The 21,639-nt window shown below is 36.7% G+C and overlaps 2 protein-coding genes and 1 pseudogene across 8 annotated transcripts in view; 1 reads left to right on the top strand and 2 right to left on the bottom strand.

The window, feature by feature from the left end:
- LOC145462359 (bridge-like lipid transfer protein family member 2) overlaps positions 1-21,639 on the bottom strand; it is a 274,690-nt gene that overhangs the window by 244,496 nt on the left and 8,555 nt on the right. For all 6 annotated transcript variants that reach the window (XM_081445856.1, XM_081445860.1, XM_081445857.1 and 3 more), the window contains exons 4-7: positions 18,549-18,667; positions 17,829-17,878; positions 16,855-16,973; positions 13,159-13,216 (exon numbers count right to left, since the gene is read on the bottom strand). In XM_081445856.1, coding sequence (XP_081301982.1) covers positions 13,159-13,216; positions 16,855-16,973; positions 17,829-17,878; positions 18,549-18,667 — 346 coding nt within the window. The remainder of the gene's footprint in view (positions 1-13,158; positions 13,217-16,854; positions 16,974-17,828; positions 17,879-18,548; positions 18,668-21,639) is intronic.
- Positions 1-21,639, top strand: part of LOC145462449 (cyclic GMP-AMP synthase-like receptor 2) — a 266,104-nt gene that overhangs the window by 226,826 nt on the left and 17,639 nt on the right. The window lies entirely within an intron of this gene.
- On the bottom strand, positions 4,335-13,070 carry LOC145462508 (uncharacterized; annotated as a pseudogene). The gene is made up of 5 exons (XR_014041211.1): positions 8,200-13,070; positions 7,656-7,889; positions 5,627-6,626; positions 5,101-5,304; positions 4,335-4,422 (listed from the first exon to the last, which is right to left on the bottom strand). The product of XR_014041211.1 is annotated as an uncharacterized LOC145462508 (transcript).

Genomic DNA, 21,639 nt, shown 5'->3' on the forward strand with positions numbered 1-21,639 from the left:
TGTGCGTGATTCCGTATGCAATGTGTCCTTCACCTAATATAGAAGCCACAAACGCTAACTAATCTGCGCATGCGCTTAGGACAAATTAGTTTTGTTCTAAGGAAAATGGTACCACAAGGAGAGCAAGGGGTTACCTGAAACAAATATATAGCTTTGCGATGTTCAAAGCTAAGTGACGGCGATGGAATGTGTTTTACATAGAGTACACATGTACCTTTCCCACCGTAACCCCAGTACTTCCTTGCCTCTAGACTAATTAATTAATTGAAATTAATTAATTAAACAAACATTAAAGTTTACACCTTAGCGCCATAGTGCCTTAGTTCCTTAGTTCCTTAGCGGCAGGCAGCTCCCATAACCATCCCAATAGTGCACTCTGCACTAAAAATACCCTCTGGTGAGTTGTGACCCATTTGCCAAGTGTTACTAGCGTCAAAGTTTGAAACGTGAGAACTGGTTTTAGAGTGATAAAATTTGCCTTGTATCGACCGCCATGTTTTCCTGCTCACGAGGTGTAAAGACCCTTCCAGGCATGCATTGCGATTACGTTCTGCGGACGTTTCTCAAACTGGTAACTAGATTTAAACATAATAATGGCCAACAAGTAGCAATCGATTGTAACAGATCTGTGATCCAGGTTGCATTGATTTTATTTCAGATCGGCATGATTTGAAGTGTTTTGAGCTTCTGGGATCAGCGGACATGCAGATGTATGGAGACCCGTACGTTGCGCAGAAGGGTTAAACTGTTAATCTGTCAGCCCTATTTATAGAGCGTTTCCACACAAAGTCATCAAATTCTTAAATCCAAAACTAAACAGCACCAAAGTTGTTATCCTCACCAGGCATAAGAAGTACCAGCGTATTTTGAACTTCGAAGTTATGGCAGTGCATGACATAAAGCTACGAAAACTATGGATTTATCTCGTGATTTTTAGCCATTAAAGATGTTGCCCTATTTGGAAAAGTGCTTATTGAAATGTTTTTATTTGTTTTATTTTATTTTTATTTACACCTTTTTGGACCTGAAATCAACATTTTTGAGCTTATACGTTGCGTGAAATTACCATTTTCAGGGCTCCTGCCATTTTCCTGTTTTCTAAGTGAAACCAACATCCTTGCCATCACGCGTTGATGTGAAATCAACATTTTAACCTATTTACACCTGAAATCAATGTCATTGAGCTTATACATTGCGTGAAATTACCATTTTGCTGTTTTCTAAGTGAAATCAACATCCTTGCCATCACGCGTTAACGTGAAATCAACATTTTAACCTATTTAGACCTGAGATCAATGTCATTGAGCTTATGCGCTGCGTAACATTGACATTTTGTGCCGTCACGTGTTGACGTCAAATCAACATTTTAACCTAGTTAGACCTGAAATCAACATCATTAAGCTTATACATTGCCAGAAATTGACATTTTGCTGGTTTCTAAGTGAAATCAACATCCTTGCCGTCACACATTAACGTCAAATCAACATTTTAACCTATTTAGACCTGAAATCAACATCATTGAGCTTATACACTGTGGGAAATTGACATTTCGCTGGTCTCTAAGTGAAATCAACATCCTTGCCATCATGCGTTAATGTCAAATCAACATTTTAACCTATTTAGACCTGAAATCAACGTCATTGAGCTTATGCACCGCGTAAAATTGACATTTTCCTGGTTTCTAAAAGAAATCAATATCCTTGTCATCACACGTTGACGTCAAATCAACATTTTAACCTATTTTGACCTGAAATCAACGTCATTGAGCTTATGCGCTGCGTGATATTGACATTTTGCTGGTTTCTACTCTGGAAAATTAAGGCAAGGGCCAAGTTCCATTTTGGCCAGGTTCTGAAACACAAAGAGTCCTGGGAACTAGCAGTGACCCGAACCAACATGAAACAAAATGGCGGCCGAAGGCTCCAACTGGTTTGCCGAATGATATCTACAAAGTAGCCATGTTCGTGTATTTTTTCGGGAAGACGAACTCTCTACTTCTTATATCCTGTTTTTATTGACGATCATCGAGTGGAAAAACAAAGATGGCTTGAGTCAATAAAGGTAAGCATTGTTTTGTTACTTGAAGTTTTCAAATGAGCTTTCAAACGTACACAAATAACCTTTATTACCATGTATGACCGCGAGCTACACAAAGTATTGCTTCCACAGTAATCCAAATGATTAACATTTAGTTTAATTCGTTTAAGTGGCCGTTTTTTTATTCAGATTACTCATTTCCGAAACTTAAGATGGCAAATTTGCCCGTTTTGGACCGCTGACGGAATATGATTCGGTTGTTACTTCTCCTTAGTAGCAATGTCTGTTCATTTGAAGTTTGGTTGGGAGAATTTTATTTTGGGTCAACAGAAACACACCAAAACTCCAGAGAATGTATTGGAGCTCGCATCTGAAAGGAATTTAGTTTTTAATACATGGAAATAAAATTGTTTGGTTAATGAATTTATTCATAAAAAAAAATACGATGACTGTGGAAAATGGATAAATACCAGTTTTCATGTTTTTTTCTATGAATTGTACATGTGCTCTCTAACTTAACAGTCACTTATTTAAGGTCATGTGAGTTTTGTTTGACACATGGAAGAAATAGTTCTGTATCATCATGTTGAAAATGTTTGCTAAAATATATATCTTTTAAAGTTACTACAGCTGTATATGTACCATGGAAAACCTTTGTCCCAAATTATTACAACTGTATGTGTGCAATGAAAAACCTTTGTCCCAAACTCTTTTTAACTACCTTGTTATATTCATAGCATAATGTTATTATGATTTGGTTTTTCATCAACAATTTTGATTTAAATTAAGTGTTATATAATTACAATGTATAATTTATATTGTCGATGCTCATACAATTTGAGCTTACATGTACATTGCCTAGACAGAGGCGATTCATATCTTATAATGCTATGCTTGTTCATAAGTGAACAGATATTTTCCAATACTTTAAAAGTTCTTCACACAAGAGTGTATTACTATAAATCGAATACTGCTCCTTGTTTCTTCTTATGACTTGTAAGCTTGGTTCAGAACAATCGTGGCTGAGGTAGTATTGTTTTTCCCATTCTTTGTGTTGTTTCTTAAGAGCAGTGTGATGGGCCAGTAGTTGAGTCTGAACAGGTGCAAGAAGGCTTTCATAATTTCTTTTGTAAAAGTCATTTGTGGGATATTCTTTAATGTTTTGTCTTGCAGTGTCCAGTTTGTACAGGCAATCTGTCTCCCAACTATTTTCACTATATTTGTGCAGAGTCTGGTTTTGATTTCTTTCACTTGTGGACTGCTGGACTTGGCAAGAGAATGAGAGCTCTTATTTTGCTGGTTTCTTTTCGCTGCTGCAAGAGGTTTTAGCTCTGAAACTTCATAATTATCCTCATCCTCATCATCAGTGTAGTCAATGGACAGATCTTTCACTACAGATGTGACTACCTCTTCCAGTCCTGTTACATTTATCTCTTCTCCATTTCCGTCCTCATCAATGTCTTCTCCACCTTACCTTGATTAGCCAAGTCAGGATATTCTTCCTGGCATTCCAGATCTCCTGCATCATCTGCATATGTACTTTCCTGAAGTGGTGTACTGTCTGCATCACTTTCATCATCCTCGCTGTGTAAAAAATGTGTGTGTATGATTCTGGTGCAGTCATCTTTCTGGTCATACAATCTGATGATCCTGTGGGGGATTACAACAGCATCATTATTCAGGCATCTCTCCCAGCTTTGCTGAAGGTGTTGTTCTTCTTTTTTGAGATCACTTGATCTGAAATGGTGAAGGTTTGGTCCCTGGGGTCTGGTACTTGGTTCATCAGGGCCATAAAAAAATTCCACTCCAGACAAGATCTGACGCCACCAGACACCTTCACCACAGGCAATGAAGTCACTGATGGCTTGTAAATGGGCTTGGTACTCCTGGGGATTGCTGACGATATAACGATTAGGTACAGTTGTGTTTGGGAGTAGTGGTAAAGTGCTGTAGTATTTTGAAATCTGTGATTCCTGCATTATAACACCATTGCCTTGCTTACTTTCTGCAAGCTTCTGTTCAGCTTGAAGGCGGATCAGGCTTGGAGTGATGATATCACCAGGTCTCCTGCTAGTCAATCTGGTGACACCTTGTAGAGTGTTAAAGTGCCTTTCTTCCTCCTCGGTGTTGGTGGATTTTGCCGAGATAATCCTACTCTCATTCCAGCATGAGCTGTCAGAGAATGCCAGTATCAACCACAGAACTTTCTGCTTGTTAGGGACTTTGGTTGCCCAATGATGTCTTTGCATATCATGGCATGGATGAATGCTTGGTTGTGAAGACGTAGCACTAACTTTGGAGAGTGTGATTGGGCTGGCAAGTAGAGTAGTTTACTGAGCTCTGTGAGGGAATCCAGCAGTGTCTGTATTTTAGGTCTTACTTTGCCTGTTGACAAGAGATAAAACACAATTACAATAATATGTCAGGATATAGTGCTGTCAATAGCTACATGTAGCCTAGTTCAAGTCCATTCTTTAGAGTTCTGTAGCACATGTTAAAATGAATTTCAGGTCAAGATGATTTCAAACTAGTTTGATTTGTTTTTCTTTTGTTTAAGGGTTATGGTAATAAATCTGGAGCAAAGGAAAATACAAATCAAACTAGTTTCAAATAATATTGACCTGGACTTCATTTTAAACTACAACAAATACATGACTTTATCTTGGAGCACAACCTGTGCTGTAAGTTATTATTGTATGACTAGTCAGACTATAATTTCCTGACTACGTGTACATGTACACTGTAGTCAATTGCCTGGCTAGCACTCACTACTGTAGGAGCTATCGTAACAAAATAATTCTATTTCCATTGTTTCATATTGTTCCTCAACTGACATTTGTATTATTTTGTTTTATTAATAGCTGTGAAAGTTCTAAACACAAACATATAAATGAAATTCTCAAATATCCTTAAACAACATAATAGTATGAACAGCCTCTGTATCTTCACCATATGCTGCTAAATATCAAAAAGGATGGCCATCACCAAATAAAGAAAAAACTCAAAAATTGTTTATCATTATTGTGAGATCTGCTCTAGTCTGTAAAATGTTTTGATCATTACCTCTCAAGTATTGAGCCACTATGACAGCTGCAAGTCAATAATCACAGCCACGTAGCTTTTCCTTTCCAGCAAATGAACACTCAATGATGTCCTGAAATGCAATTTTTTCATCTTTTTCAAGGTGTGAAGGTAACTCAGTGAGAACATTGGCAATGTGTTCCTTAACATCATGAAGAGGCTCTGTAGCTGAGACTTCATAGTTTCCTGTTTGAAATAAGATTTTCAAGATTTTTATGCTTATGAATAGCCCACTTGTCATTATTTTTATGTAAAATTATGTTGTATATACCCGAACTTGTAACAAGTACCATGCATTTGTAAACATTTATACATTTGTAAACAGCTGTTACATGTACACTGTACATTGACTAGTGCATGTATCATTGCTGTAAACTTCCCAATGAATATATCATCCTACCCAGAACACAGCCCAAGGAAAAAAATCATACTGTACTGTGTACAAAATTTTTTTAGATCTATCTCTTGATGTTCACAATATTGGTAATAGACAGTATGCAATGCCTACCTAAACCAAAGTCTGCTAGTGTTTTCTCTTGGTTAAAGAACATCATTGCTGGCACCCGTTGAATTCCACCAATCTCTTCTTTGAGAATTTCCTGAAGGTCCTTCTCTTGTCCATCAGTTTCAAGGCCTCGGGCTCTGCATTCACTTCTCAACTCTTCTAAGCGAAGATCTTTAAATGGCTTCAAACCAGCATTCCCTTTATTTTTCCCAGCAGGCCCCTCTAGAACTTTCCTCAACCATTCTGAGAGAGTAAGGTGAGGTTTGCAAAGAGAAACTGCGAGGTCTTTGTACTTTCTTGCATCACCACTGCAACTTGCACATCCAGCATTTCCCCCTTTCTGTTCTCCAGCCTCAAATTGTTGTTCGGGGCCATCTCCATGAAAAAAGCACATTACATCAGTAATCTCAACTCCATTTGAAGTGGTTATTTTAATGTTCATACTCTGTAAACAGGCCTTTCTGGTGTTAATGTAGGCTAGCTGATCAACTTCAGAGGAACCACATCTCCCCAGAATGTAGACTTGGGGTCTTTCAACTACAGACTGTACATCAATGTCTCCTTTGCCTTTTGCTTTCATTTCTTCATTGGTGTAATATAGGGCCTCATCATATACTGAATTAACTGTCAGTAGAAGGTGACCATGGTTGAGAAGGGTTGAGTTGTCACCCCAAACCATGAGGTGCCGCTTTCTTTCCATTGCTTTTAATCTCTCTTTAGACTCGATTTCACTTTCATCCCCTGTGTTGGCATCCTCACCAAGCTGAATAAGTCTGGATCTGACTTCAGCATCTGTCTTGGCAGTATATTAGTCATCATTGTGAATTCGTAGTAAACCCAGGGATTCCTGCTCTTTTAGCATGCATGTCCTCATTTCTAGGAGAGGGATCTTACAGCCAGATGCTGTAAATCTTTCAGTCTTGAGGGTACCTTCCTTTGTCAGCAACACCTTTTTGAATGTTTGGGGGACAATCATTTCGCCGAGAATGAACTTTCAATTTTGCTCTAAAAAAGGAAAAACAACACAAATTAATGAATCCAGAGGTATGCATGTTGAAGTATTTTGTGTACTCATGTGACATTGTAATGCAATACCTAGCAAACTTTGCATATTCTGATTCAATAATTAGCTGAGCTCTCTTGGCAATTGGCCATAATTCAAAGAGCTCTACATGTACATCTTTATGAGATATACATGTAATATATAGATTTAGGCCAGCCTAAAAGCCTAGCTCCTGGGCCAGGTTGTTCAAAGCCCGATTGAGCTAACCCAGAAAAAGGTAGAATTTTGATTTGAGTTTTGTAACTTTGCGGTGAGGTTTCTGTATATTGTTTAGCCTTCTGTTTTGAGTTTTAATAATCACCATATACACAAAAGAAAACAGCAAAAAACATTTGTATAGAAGAAAAAGTTACAATTCGATTAACTTTTAATCCTGGGCTAGCTAGCGTAAACCGGCTTCCGAGCAATCCTGCCCTGTCTCCGACGAGCTAACCCAATATGAGCCTGTGATCCAATCGATAACCAGCGCTTGGTCAGCGGTCAACTTCAAGAAAACACAGACTTCGAGGAGCTGTAAACCTGAGCCCGCGATATGGTCACGTGATACTGGTCAGCGGATACCTTGTTTTGACAGGTGTCAATTGATCATAACATGGATGTCCAATATCAAGGAAGTACACAGTAAACCAAGGCTGCATGTCTCTGTCAACCTATTATTTGGAGTATGGTCGCCATGTTGGGCAACTCCGGCGTCGGCGTCAGCATTGGCGTCGTGCGTACGCGCCTACAAGCAATACCGCTAGCCATGATAACCATGAGAAAATCAACTCATGGGTTTCCTTTTCTTTCCTATATGAGTATGGGGCTCCGCTGGGTGGCCCTTTGGGCCGCCGGAGCTCTGCTATCATGACAAGTCTTGAAAATACATTACATGCATTGTCTACAATTCAGTATGTACAGATGTATGGATCCTGGCTGAAAAAGTAAAGAAAAATTTTTTTTAATTCATTTATATTTAGTTTACTGCACTGTACTAACCATTAAAGTTTTCCTTATTTCTTTGTTTGTTCTTGGAACTGGTACTGAGATCTCTCCACCTCGCATTCGCATTATTTTTCGTCTGGCTGCTGGTTTTTCCTGTCTGAATTGCTGGAATCTGGATAACTGTACTCCTTTACTTGCCAGGAACTCCTTGACAACCATATTTCCCAGTTTTGTCTTTTCCATCACACCATATTGACGGGCAAGTTCTGAGTAATTGATCTGGAAAAGAAGGGTACACCTTTCAACCTTTTTTTTTTTTTGCCAAGTAACTTTCTCTCTGGCCTGAGATTTGTGTGTAATTGATTCTGGCTTCAGGGTAATGACAGTTATTACCACTTTATCATTAGTTTCACCCAGATTCAGTTGTTAGTAGTACTGCCCTAGTAAGTTTATTATAATTATAATGAATAAATATCTTATTTTTATTGCAGTTTGTTACTATTTTGTAATACATGCACAGGCTAGAGGGTGGCTTTACCTTTTTTGCCCTTTTTACTTTGTCTGGTTACACAATGTATGTTTTACTAACCTTTTCTCCATCCCTCATTGCATTAACTTTTTCCAGGAGCCCGTCTTTGTCAAAGTCAAGATCCTCTGGCCGTGGAGAGTGCCTTTCCTTTTTCATAAATCTGTGAAGTAGCTGTTTTTATAGCCTTTTTTGTGACCTTCATATTTCCACGGCATGATGGTTTAAGAATGCGGCTCTTAATGTTCTTGTGAAAACCTTGTTGTGTGATAGAGTTTTCTTTCTGATTCCACATGGGAAATAAAGATTGAAAAGGAAAGTGATGAACATCACAAGCCTTGCAATTTGTACCAGTGTGTTGCTTCTTTTCATATTCGGTCAGCTTTTCCCAGTTGTTGGGGCTGAAATGTTCTGTGTATTCATCCTTGTTAGTTTTTAGCTTCCAATTTCCAAAATGGTGTACTAGGCTCTTGGAGCATTTGACAAAAGAATGTTTGTCTACCTCATATTGCTCTTGGTGTCCTTGAAATACTGCTAGGTAGTTTCTCAAGTGGTTGTCGTGGTCATACTCAACTTTGCCAGTTGGTTTTACGAAGCTGTGTTTGACTGCAACTTGAGCAAATCCAGATCCAAAGAAAGAGGCCATTTATGACGCCAAATCTAACAGTTTCTGCTCACAGAATTATACAAAGAACATGGCTTTTTTGTTTTTTGTCGAAAATTACCTAGAATAATAAGCATTTCATTACAATTTGGCCATTTATTCTCACCTTTTTACCTAGAAACACGAAAATATACATTATTTAGGCTGCCTTACTATTAGCAGAAGCATCATTTTTTATTTTTCAGCTTCTGTAGTTAAATGTTTCGTATTAAAACGGGTAAAAAGATTGAAAAAATTAGTCAAACCACGACCACATCAATGCTTCTTCTTCCACCATTTTGAATCTTGGAGCCAGGCCTGATATCAAATTATTGATCTAATTGGCCATTTCGTCTCTAGGACAACAAAAAGTGTCATTCCCAGGTTATCTTTTTGGTGAACTGCTCGGCCAATATGGCAAATTCAAGATGGCGAACACCAGTCTCGTGGGGAGGGTATTTTAATAAATGGCAACACTTTTAAACTTCGATATCCTGTTTTTAATTCCAAATACTTGTGTATCATGATGTCTTCCATATCTCTATGCTTGGCCTTTTAAGAAAATCACTTTATTTGTCATTTAAATTCACAAGAAATGATGGTTTTATAGTATGTTTTTATATTGGGTAGAAACTACTTCTACACAAAACACTATTTCATCTAAGGTCAAGCACAGTTTAACAGTTTAAGTATCCAGCATTTAAAAGGTACCACTGTATTTTTCAAGAATTACAGAAAAAGTGTTGCCATTTCTTGTTGAAAATGGTCTATTTTTCAGCTCTTATCGGCTTTCCATAAATGTCGATCATGTGACTAAATCATGTGATATTTATGTTAAGTGGACCAAATTTCATTCGATTTTATTAAAACCTCTTTGAACAACACTAATTTATGTTTAAAAAATGCATTTTTCAGTCTGGGCCCATGCCTTAATTTACCTGAGTAAGTGAAATCAACATCCTTGTTGTCACACGTTAACGTGAAATCAACATTTTAACCTACAGATTTAGACCTGAAATCAACGTCATTGAGCTTATGCGCTGTGTTAAATTGACATTTTGCTGGTTTCTAAGTGAAATCAATGTCCTTGTCGTCACATGTTAACATCAAATCAACCTTTTAACTGTTTTTTAACTGAAATTTACATTTTTTCTAGGTTACATGTTGAGAGAAAAATCAACATTTTGCTGTATTTGAAGTGAAATGAACATCTTTGCGGTTACGCACTGACATGACAACAAATATACGGTTTTTGCATACGTAATGTCTCAGAAACGATGCAAACCTCAGCAAAAACACATACAAAACATTGTTGAACACACCTAAAAAATAACGCCTGCAAAAATTGAAGCTTTTTTGACAAAGTTCACTTTTGAGAAAAATACCTAACGTCCATTTTCCACTGAGCCCTTCACATAAACGAAACCGTGCTTTGTTACAATAAACCAAGCCGATCCTTTGTTATGAATCTTTTGTTATAATAAACCAAGGTGAGACTTTGACTGATAACAAAGGCTTGTTTCGGTTTAATGTAAAAAAGGATCAGCTCAGTTTATCATAACAAAGGCCCTGGCTTCGTTTATCTGAAGGGCTCCACCGAAAAAGGGCGTTAGGTATTTTTCTCAAAAGTGAACTTTGTTGAAAAAGTTCCAAATTTTGCATGCAGTTTTGTGTAGGTATGTTTAGCAATGTCCCGTAATTTTTCCGCTAAACTTTTTTTCGTTTTCGAGATATTGCATATGCAAAAAACCACTCGGTTTTCCAAGCGGTGTCTTTATAAAGCAAAGCAAAAACCAGCGGCAAAAATACAGGACCACGTTTTTCTATTACATTGAAGACCACATGCAAAAATTCAGCTAATTTGGAGCAAAAAAAAAAAAGCAACCAAAGTTGTCACTTATCCCCTTTTATGACTGGCTTGTTCATTTATAACCCGTCTAAATGTTCATAATTTTAACCATTGTAAATATTATTCCTCTGTGGTTTTCTTTGGTTTGCTATGAACACTTTGACACCTTTTCCCTGTTACTTTGCACAATTTCAGTCAAAACACTTGACTGAAGTTCATGTGATATGTGGCTCCTTAAAGTTGGGCATTCACTTACATCTAATAGGAAATCTCACAAAAGCAGAAACTAATTAGATACAGTGTAGTAACATTGGAATCAGTCCAAAAATAGATTTGTGGCAGGTTCAATTTAATTTAATAAAGGGATGCCTACCCAGTGCTGGAAATAATATTTTTTCTTTAACAGGACATGTGTCCTTTCAAATCTTCATTTTGGTCGGACATCTTATCAATTTGACTGGACATTAATTTGCATAATTGATTAGCATAATTAATTAGCATAATAAAATTTATTGGCATACTGTAAAGATTTTCAATACAAATCATTCAAAACTGCATTTAAATTTGATTTATTTATCATTTATGATGATTATATGACTTAATCTACAAGATGACTGCACGGATCTCTCCTGGTTATCTCTTGATTATGTGTTCTTCAAGCAAACCTAGTTTCCTATTGAATTTTACCATTAAAGGGAAACAGGCAGCTTTGGGATCACGCCGACCTGGACACTAGTTTTCTCACTTTGAAAAAAGTTCACCTCAACCTGAAATCAAAGTACATCTAGGAATCCACTTCAATCTTTGCAGTGTTTTTCTTGATTTTCAATCGTTCACTGAAAAACCTGTTTTTGAGTGTGCATTTGCTCAATCCTATGATATTTTTATCATATTTGGTTAAAAACAGTATGGATCGCATCTCTGTGATATGCAAATTAGCTATGAAATGGTATCTAATGCGCATGTGCTCCAGCTGACTGTGTCCCTCTAAAGCAGGAGCCCATCACTATTAGTGTACAACTACCCCAATTATTCCTGTCCCAGCATTTTCACAGACCGATCTACTTTTAGTTTGAATTTACCACGAATTCAGCCCCCCCCCCCCCCCACCCACCCCCAGGAACCTCAGTGACCAATCACAAGCATGGACTTTATAATTTTACCAGAAGATTAGGTCGACATGTCCACCTGAGGCCGCCATTTTTCTCCTTACCGATTCGCGCTCATATAGACCGGAACTGACCTTTTTCATGGAAGAAGCCTAAAAATAGACTGTTCTGTAAAAATACCATGACATAGGCTTAGTATGGGAGTTGCAGGTCCCTAGTGCTGGGCTCCTGATCAAAGTTGACTCAAGGGTACAAACATGAAGTGCTAACAGCATATCGCAATGCACATAGTGCATAATAGGGCGATTTCTGAGGAGTATTTTATTTGGCAAGTACAAGAAAGATGAAGACTTCTGCTTTATGATAGGGCAGAAGCCCATAATGAGTTGCCATTTGGCAATTAAGTGATAACAATCAAGTAGGAATTTTACTCAGAAAAGAGCACAATGCATAAAATCTGTAAAGAAAAAATTTCCAAGACTTTTTTGGCCGCTAATTTTGTGTTCGTAGCTAATGTAATATCTGTGAAGGATTCATGCATTTCAACGGACACAATCGGTAGGCATACATGATGTTCTCAGTGCTCAAGGGTATGTAATGCATTATAGGGCGATTTCAAATACAAGCAGCCATTTGCAAGTTTTCCGATGTGGGGGAATCCTTTACAGCAAAGCAAAAGGATAGATTGCTTTCTTTTCTTATGTTGAATGTTATAGAAGCAAAGGTCTTTCACTATGTAGTTCTGGAAGGACATAATGTCTGAGAAAATAACCATTATATATCGTCAACACAGAGAAACATAGTTGCCATTATGGTAGCCTTTGAATGCAGATGTAATTTCGGCTGTCGACCAGAATTTTTGGCCGCTAAAGATAAACATTTTAGCCGCAGTGGCGACCGTACCGATCACAATTTCGAGTCTTTTAACAATGTATCTAACCAAATTTTATTGATGGACAATAACTTGTTGTTGGTAAAATGTTCGGACATCGTGTCCGATCATAATGTGAAATTGGCCGGACATATTCAAAATTTGGTCAGACAATGTCCAATGACAGACTGTTATTTCCAGCCCTGCTTACCATAGCACCAGTAACCAAAGAGGGTGCATCTCACATACATGCACATCCCAAACCAGATAAACTGCACATAGGTTTTCTACTTTCTTTACAAATGGCCAGTGCCAAAATGCAGCTTAACCCTGATGCCACATTTTCCTATTTCCACCTTCAAAGTTGGGTAACAAATCAAAAGTAACATACTTGCACACCAGCTCACAACATGCACTGCCTTCAGGCCAAGTACGTGTATTGGTAACTGGCTGCGATCATATGCCAGGAAGCCACAGTTTTAAATTAATGCGCACACCAAACATTTCTGACAAAACCCTCATACAATATACCCTGGGTGCAATATTCTACCTCTTTGGTATTGAATAACCATGTTCCAATCTTGCTTATAACCAATGTTGAAGACAAACTGCAACAAAAAATACAACATTGACTATGATTAGAAATGCAATTATGTAGTAAAATCTTGAGCAAATAAATACAACATTGCAAACACAATAATATTACTGTGGTACTGAGGTACTGCGGTAAAACACATTTTGTCATTAGGGCTAATCTGCAACAGATGTACCATATTTACTCAAATAAGCACTGCCCTCCAATAAGCGCTACATTTGGGGTAAAAAAGTTAATAAGCATCGCACCCGAATAAGCACCACAGCCCTGATGCAGCACTTATTCAAGGAATTTGGTGTAGCTAAATATGTATTACAAAGCAAGTCTAACACAGGATTGGAAATTTATTTTCACCAAAAGTGATGTTTGTGAAATCGAAGTTGACTGAAGACACCAACTGAAAAGTGCATGAAGGGACAAAAAAGAAGCTTCCGTTCGTTACTGTTAAATTTTCCCACAGATTGAAAATGCACCTTTTAATTGAAAAAACCTTCTTTGCCGCATTTATTGTTTTAAATAAATGCTGCCCTGAAATAAGCGCTGCCCTTGAAAAAGAGCTGCATTTGAGGCACCAAAAATTTAATAAGAGCCACGGCACTTATTTGAGTAAAATTAATACAGTAGGCTGACAAAATTTGTTCAGCTCGACAAAAAACCATGCGGAATCTTGTTTCCACCAAATTGCCATTTTAGCAAACATATCCACATGAACATATACTTGTACAGGTAATCATAAGAGGCAAGTCTTAGTGCAAGTCTTACATGTAGTGGAAGGCACAGTGGCCTCATGGTTAGTGCGCTTGACTCCAGAGTGAGTGGTCCAGGTTTGAGCCCTGGCCGGGGTCATCGTGTTGTGTTCTAGGGCAAGGCACTTTACTCTCATGGTGCCTCTCCCCACCCAGGTATATAAATGGGTACTGGTGAATTTAATGCTGGGGGTAACCCTGCGATGGACTAGCATCCCTTCCAGGGGGGAGTAGAAATACTCTTGATTGCTTCATGCTACTGAAACCCCATTAAGCTCCGGCTGGATGAGCCACTTGGCTTGTATGCAGACATGACCTTTACCTTTAGTGCAAGCAGTAAGAATTTATGAAATGTCACATGTAAATATGTAAATCCTTCATTGCTCAACCATTCATATGATTACTTATTTATTCTACGACTGAAACAATTATAAATGTACACACATTAATTTACACTGCAGTTTAAATTCCAAATTAATCATAAATTTGCCTTCTCTTGAGCAACCACAATGAAGCAATTTCTCTGACCAGTCATATATTAAATAAGTATAATCAAAAGGCTTTTTAAGCCAACTTGTGATATTTGAAATGGTCATGTTATTACAAGGGAGGGCAAGAATATTTTAAGGACTTTGTCACAGTTGTATGACACAGCATAAATTTAACAGCAATCAGTAATTTAGGTGGAACACTTAAGAGCTGTTTTGATAGTTACGACTGTAATGAGTTCTAACAAAAAGCTGAATCTGTTATGTACACTGTGATTAATGTTACAGACAAATAATTACAATCAACTTAATTTCTTTCAAATGAAACCAGATCCACATTTATTCTACATCTTCTTTTCTTTAGAACTACCCTACTGAGTCGAGGGTTGTTTCTGTCCTTAGGACTTGAGTTATACAAACACATTTGTTCCTTCATTGTGCTAAACAAATGCTGAATCAGGGGATACAAATTACTCACAACAGAATTCCAACAGAATTTAAAAAACTGCCTTACACTTCCTTTTATAAGCAATATAAACTATACCTTTTAAATACTCAATATTACTCTTCTGCATTATGATTTATTCATTTAACTTGTTTATTTCGAATACTTTTGTTATTCACATTTTACTTCCTTTATTGCATTGTCTCTATTAATTGATGTGTCTTGTCTTTTATTTTTGAACGTGTCAGTGAGCAACATGATAGCATATGCTTCTTTGGTCACTGAGCACATTTTGTTTTGGTTTTATTATTATATTTTCCTTATTTTAATTAATGAATTTTTTGTAATAGTGTGTGACAGTGAAATATGTCTGTAAATAGTGTCAATTAATAAAAAATCTGAATCTGAATCACACGACAGCAGGCCCCAAACTGACCAAAAATGGTGAATCACTAAGGTTTTAGAACAAACCATGCACTTTGTAGTCAGATGACTTTTACAAACACAAGTACATGCCAAGCAAACTCCTGACCTCAGTGGAGAGTGAGAACGAAAAACCCGTCCAGCATCCAAAATGTCCATGATAGATAGCACGGCCAGAAAAACAAGTCACCTGGTGAGCACATTGAGTGATATCAAGCAGAAAACATTTAAGCCCGAAGTAATCATCAATCAATCAGCAGTTTCAACCAAACTGTGATGAATCAGTAGGTGCATTTCCTCACATTTAATTCATTATTACAAGGTGGCACAGTGGTAAGGATTCAGTCAGGGAATCAGAACTCGGATTGAAGGGTCCATGGTTCCAATCCTCATGTAGGCAATTTTTTTTTCTTTTCTTCTCTGAGCTACTAAGAGATGGTTTGCATTTATAAAGGAAAATAGAAATGTTCAAGCAATAAAAGTAAAATTATTATATAAAAAAAAATGAAACTATATGGAAATTTGAAATAATTCTTCACGAAAGAAAAACACTTTGAGTGAAACCCTTGCACGTGATTTTTGGCAAAGTTTTGGTTAAAAGCCACTGTCAAAGCTATCGATGGATCTAATTATACAACCACCTTTGTTGCATAGCAAATAGTCTTTAATTTGGGAGCTTTTGTTTAACTCCAAACGCAAAAGATCAGTTTTTCGGTTTGGTAGCCATTTTGTTCACAATGGTTGGTGAAATACTCACGAAATACCCTGGTCAGCAGAATTACCACCAAAAAATTGTTTATGACCTATCGGCCTAAACAAGAAACAAACAAGACTGACTGACTGGCCGAGCAAGTGAATTATTAACTCATTCTAGCTATGCTATGCTAGCTATCACTCATTAAAAAACACAAAATATTGATCACATAATTAATCCAGCACCTTCTCTTTGAAACAAAACAACTTAATTGCTGTTTTTCTTTAAATTCATTAACAGATCTAGTATCAGTTTTAGTACTGGATAAAAATTTGTCCTACTCTGTAGCCTGTTCCAGGCTTTTGCTTAGACGGGGCACATCAAAAAGGACAAGAGGTAAACAGAGAAGTTAACAACTTAATTGCTGTTTTTCTTTAAATTAATTAACAGATCTAGTGTCAGTTTTAGTACTGGATAAAAATTTGTCCTACTCTGTAGCCTGTTCCAGGCTTTTGCTTAGACGGGGAGCATCAAAAAGCACAAGAGGTAAACAAAGAGGAGTTAGCATTTTTAACAAAACTTTTTAATTGTATACTATGATTGGTCAACTTCAACAGTTTTTGTCACACTTAAGTGCTGTTGATGTAGATTACATATTTCATGAAGGTAGGGGTAGGCAGACCTTATTCATCCATTATCTTATCTTTTTCAATCTATTATCTGTTGTTACCGGTAACATTTTGCTTGATGACGAGTCAGGTACTGCAACACTAGATGGCATAGATACAAGCTGAATACAATGAATTCTGTGAGCCCATTGATCAATAGTAGACAAAAGCAATAAATTTAACTTACTAATCATTCTCAGGTTTGGAATAAAACTGCACTCCATCAGGAAAACTGCACTTGGTAATTGAACCAGAAGGTTGGCTACTAAGTAGAACCTCTATACTGGAAACCTGAATGCCTATGTACTGTCAAAAAATTTCAAACATACAATATTATGCACATTATACATTCAAATACTTACAAGTTATCACTTGGGAAGAGTGGAGGTTATAAACTATGTTCGATTTTTTTAACACTAATCATCATGCAATGTGATAATGACTTGCCATAGGACTATGAAAAAAAAGGCAACTCATTAATGTTGCACAATGCAGGATGGGGGATTATCTAAATTTTACTGAGTGTATGACCGTTCTGAACACATTACACTATCATTTTTTGATTTCTTGTTGGCATGTAGACAGATTGTGGCCCAGAGGTTACCCCACCAGTGGTCTTAGCTTCAAATCCTCCACTCTGACCCCTAGCAAGACCTGCTCTCTATATTCACCCTGAGTTCAACTCCAGTGGGGCTAGGCAAGGTGGTCTATCTCAATGCTTGCTTGCATTTCTAAATTGTTCATTTATTTTATCTAAATTTAACCTAGTAGGCAGTAGAAGACATTTCCCCCACGCTTCCTTACCAGCTAAGTCTGTTTAGGCCTGTCACCAAATTCTACAGTCTATCTAGTAAGAAAACTTTATAGTTGCTAGCAGGTTAGATTATATCTTGATCACATTTATTAACTACATGTAATTTGTATGAGATGTTGCTAGCAATCCAAATCTTCATCCTTTTCCTTTTTGCTGACTTCCATGTAATATACTAATTATGATTATCTACTGAATACAAATAGTATCAAATTCCTAAATTCTCTGTTCTCAAACTTGAACTGTGTGTTTGTATCTCAAAGTTATATCTTGTCTGCCACTATTTTGCAAATTTGGAAATATTATTATCTAGTGAATGTAAAGAGCAATTATTAATAAACACGACAAACCTGGCAGCATTTTCTTAGAAGCCTTGTTATTGTTTGCTTATGCACTGCAACTGAAAGGAAACAAGTTTATTTTTATATGCGTGCACATATTATAAATTTATAGTAAGGTGCTGTAGTTTCAGGTGAGAAAAGTTTTATATGAAAACAATTTAACAACAGAAACAAAAGGGTCTCTAAATTCCTGGTAATTTCTTAACTACATACATGTAGATTCCTGGGAAATACTTGCTCTTTGTAATTCCCTGTTACACCCAATGGATTAATAACTTACTTTTGTTTACAAGAACTTTCCAAAGGAGTCTGAATTTTGTTACTGATAACAATTTAACATTGAGTCAGCTGGGAGATTGCTTTTCCATTAACACTCAGTGAATTTAACACACTTTTATTAATAGTAAAATTATCTATTTACAGTAGAACCCCATCTTACAGCCACCCTGTTGATATGGCCACCTCATTATTACAGCCTCTTTATTCTGGCCCAAACAAAAGCTCAGTCAGTCATTTTCTTATTTAATATAGAACCCCTTTAATATGGCCATCCCGTTAATATGGCTTGATTTTTCTGGCCTGTTGGTGAGCGGAGTAATGGGGTTCCACAGTATTTACCTGCATGGAAGTCAACAAACTATCTTCATTAGCACATTTTTTTTCAAACAAAAGCATACAATATAGTTTAATCAAAAATTACCAAGAAATCTACAAAACTGCAACACTCACTGAATTTGCTTGATGATCTAGAGCTTGCTGATGGATCTCGATGCTGGTGAAGATTGGTGTTGACATTTCCCTTCTTAACTTCTATCACAACACTTCTAAATACCACCGTAAACAGCCTCCTGCAAGTCAAGGGAATAAAGCTGAACTTGACTTGAAAAGTGGCCATTGCAGGGAAGTGGGTTGTAACATTATGACATATACAGTTACACACATTAATTGGGGTGTTAGAAGACAATTGCACAGGTAGCAGATAAACTGTGGGGGGGGGGGGGGGGGGCTGGACAAGCAGAGTCTCTTGTTGTCACTTGACTTTAAGACAGTCTGATGTGTGACATTTCCTGGAGGTTATACTAGTGCTTTAAGTAGAGCTGCCTTCCAGCTAATCGGCAGATTTGCCTGTTACACATGTATGAGGCACAATTTTTCATTGGATATTTAACAAAACTTGAATATGTTTACTTGCATGTACATGAGGATTCAATCTGTGATCACTACCTCAAAAGACCTCTTACAAACCCTTCCACTTAAGGGGGTAGGATACCCTCAAATGGACCAAAAAGTTTGTTTAAATATGGTGAAGAAAGATCAATTGTGTGCTATTGCGCTCAAGAAGAGAAATTAAATTTCTAGAGTTTTACTCAAAAGGGTTGCTATGGAAACCAGCCACAGCCTTTTGGGGTAGTGTTTTATAGTATTGACGCCAACACTTCCTGCTCTTTTACAAAACAAGATTTGACTGTCAAATGAGCATATCGTGTAAGTTTCTGTTTTGTTCTGTGCAATGAACCTAAGTTTTGACAGTTAACTCTAATCTTCAGTGCTTTTTACAGGTTTTATTTGGAAATAACCTTATTTCATACCACACCCAGTGGACCGATCATCTCCTGGCACGTGACAGACCTTAAAATGTTACGATTTTTTTCGTTTATAACATCATGACACTATTGGTCTTTGATGAGCCCAAGTTTCGGGAATTCTACTTAAAAACCTTGCAAAGTAGAAATGTTGGCGCGAAGTCAGTCGGTACAAAAGTAAACTTTTGAGAAAAATGCACTTTAAGTTTCTTACACAAAGTATTAAGCATTTAATGAGCCACAAATAGCCGGGGGGGGGGGGGTGCAGATTGGATCTCGGGGAAGGGGGTGCAATGGTTGTTCTATTTTGTAAAAAGTTACCGCAGTTGTGGGAAATATTCCTTTTCATAAGGGAAATGAATGAGCCTGTGATGGCAATTTGAGGCAAAGCTTTTCACAAATAATTATACCAATCGAGTTGTGCATGTCTTAAAAGTTTTTTCTAAATAGTCTCATTCATATAAGTTAAAAATAATCTATTTTTTTGGTCACATTCTTATAGTAAACAGTTGTTGCTATGGCCGTTGCTACGTGAAAAAACTTATACCACTGTGTACTTTCCTTAAATTTCACACTCATCTGGAAGGAAATTCGCCAAGATCGTTTCAGAGTTTTTTGACAAGTCCTCAAGGGTCTTAAGCCTGGTATTTCCAAGAAATTGAATTTTTCATGAACATCGCCATATTTTAAGGTATCCTACCCCCTTAAGCATGTTTTGGTTTATTTTAATAACTCTTTAGAACAGTAATGTTATGCTTCTGTTATTGCTATTAAAATGCTATTTAAGGAACTCTGCATTTGGAATCAATCAAGCTACATTGATCACAGTTACAGACTGTCTAAGTTCATCAAAATACCATTCCCTTTATAAATATTAATAAATGCTCTCCCTGAACAAGTTAGCGTATATATGTAAGAAAAGTCAAAATCACAAAGTTGAAAGCAGACTATGAATAACACTCCTTTTCTTTAGTCTATGAGCAAGAAGTGAAAACAAAGATAACAAAACATTTGGCAGCAAGATGAAATTGTTTTTGGTCATGATATATCTCATCCCTCATAATTCACAAGTTTCAGTTTTATAACTGATCTCTAAAAAATATTAATGAAAAAGCCAAAGATCTAACTTGTTCCTTTGTTTTCAGCATATGTGTCGGTAAACTGATGTGCTAATTAAGAAATTTACCAAAAAATCCACAGATTTTAATTAGGTTCAGCAGCTACAAATTTTAACAATTCACTTCACAAATTGAATTAAATATTGGCCATTTTCAGTGTGTTGGTGGATGAATAAAATTAGTAGTAAGCATCAAACTATGATTTCATGGTGACTTCTTGTACTTACTTATACTGTAAAGTGTCACAAGCTAGCCTGTTAAAAGTTATTGAACTAAACATACATGAGTTCAACTCTTATCTAATTGGAGTTTTGATGTATTTATGGTTCAGTTTCCAAGAAACTTTCCAACTTCTTTCTCAGACCAATTCTATCCATCAACATCATACCAGATCATTTACATATAGAAATTTACATAGAGACATTAATTGTATCAGTATTTGAAGAACAAGACATGGAAGCCAGTTCGTCAGTAAAATATTGAGATGCTATGATATGGAACAACTTGCCACCTTAGCAGAGGGAAACTAGGTCTTTGCACATTTTAAGAAAAAATTGGAACTTCTGTTCGAGAAAAAAATGTGAATGTTGAATTAATAATTTAAAAGCTTGAATGAGTTTTGTGCTGTCTGATTAATGAATATTTGCATAAACAATTCTTTTTACATACATGTAAATGCTGTACATATCATGATTTCCATTTTAGATATCAATCAAACATTTGGAGTTTTTCACAGAGAGTGCATGAAGTACAATTCTGTCATACCGAGACTTCCTTTACTATGTCAGTATAATAATTATTTATTAAAGCTACTCATCAGTTTTGTATCAGCTGCAACCTATGACTTGTAAGTATTTTCTGTTTGTAGTAAAATAAACCTCGGTAGAGAGTGCACACAACTACCCAACCCATAAAAATAGAACTGTAACCAGGATAAGACATATTGGAATAAGAACGTTCTCTGGTTAAAAATATATTAAAAACATAAGCTTTCGGCTATCAGTCTATAGCCTTTAATGAATGAAAAATGTGGCATGCAAGCGAAAATATATACGAATGGGGTGCGAAAAATTGAGAATAAAAACAAGCGTGAAAAAAGCAAGAAGATAAAAATGTAAA

This window comes from Orbicella franksi, chromosome 12, assembly GCF_964199315.1.
Source record: "Orbicella franksi chromosome 12, jaOrbFran1.1, whole genome shotgun sequence".
In the NCBI taxonomy this organism is placed as follows: domain Eukaryota; kingdom Metazoa; phylum Cnidaria; class Anthozoa; order Scleractinia; family Merulinidae; genus Orbicella; species Orbicella franksi.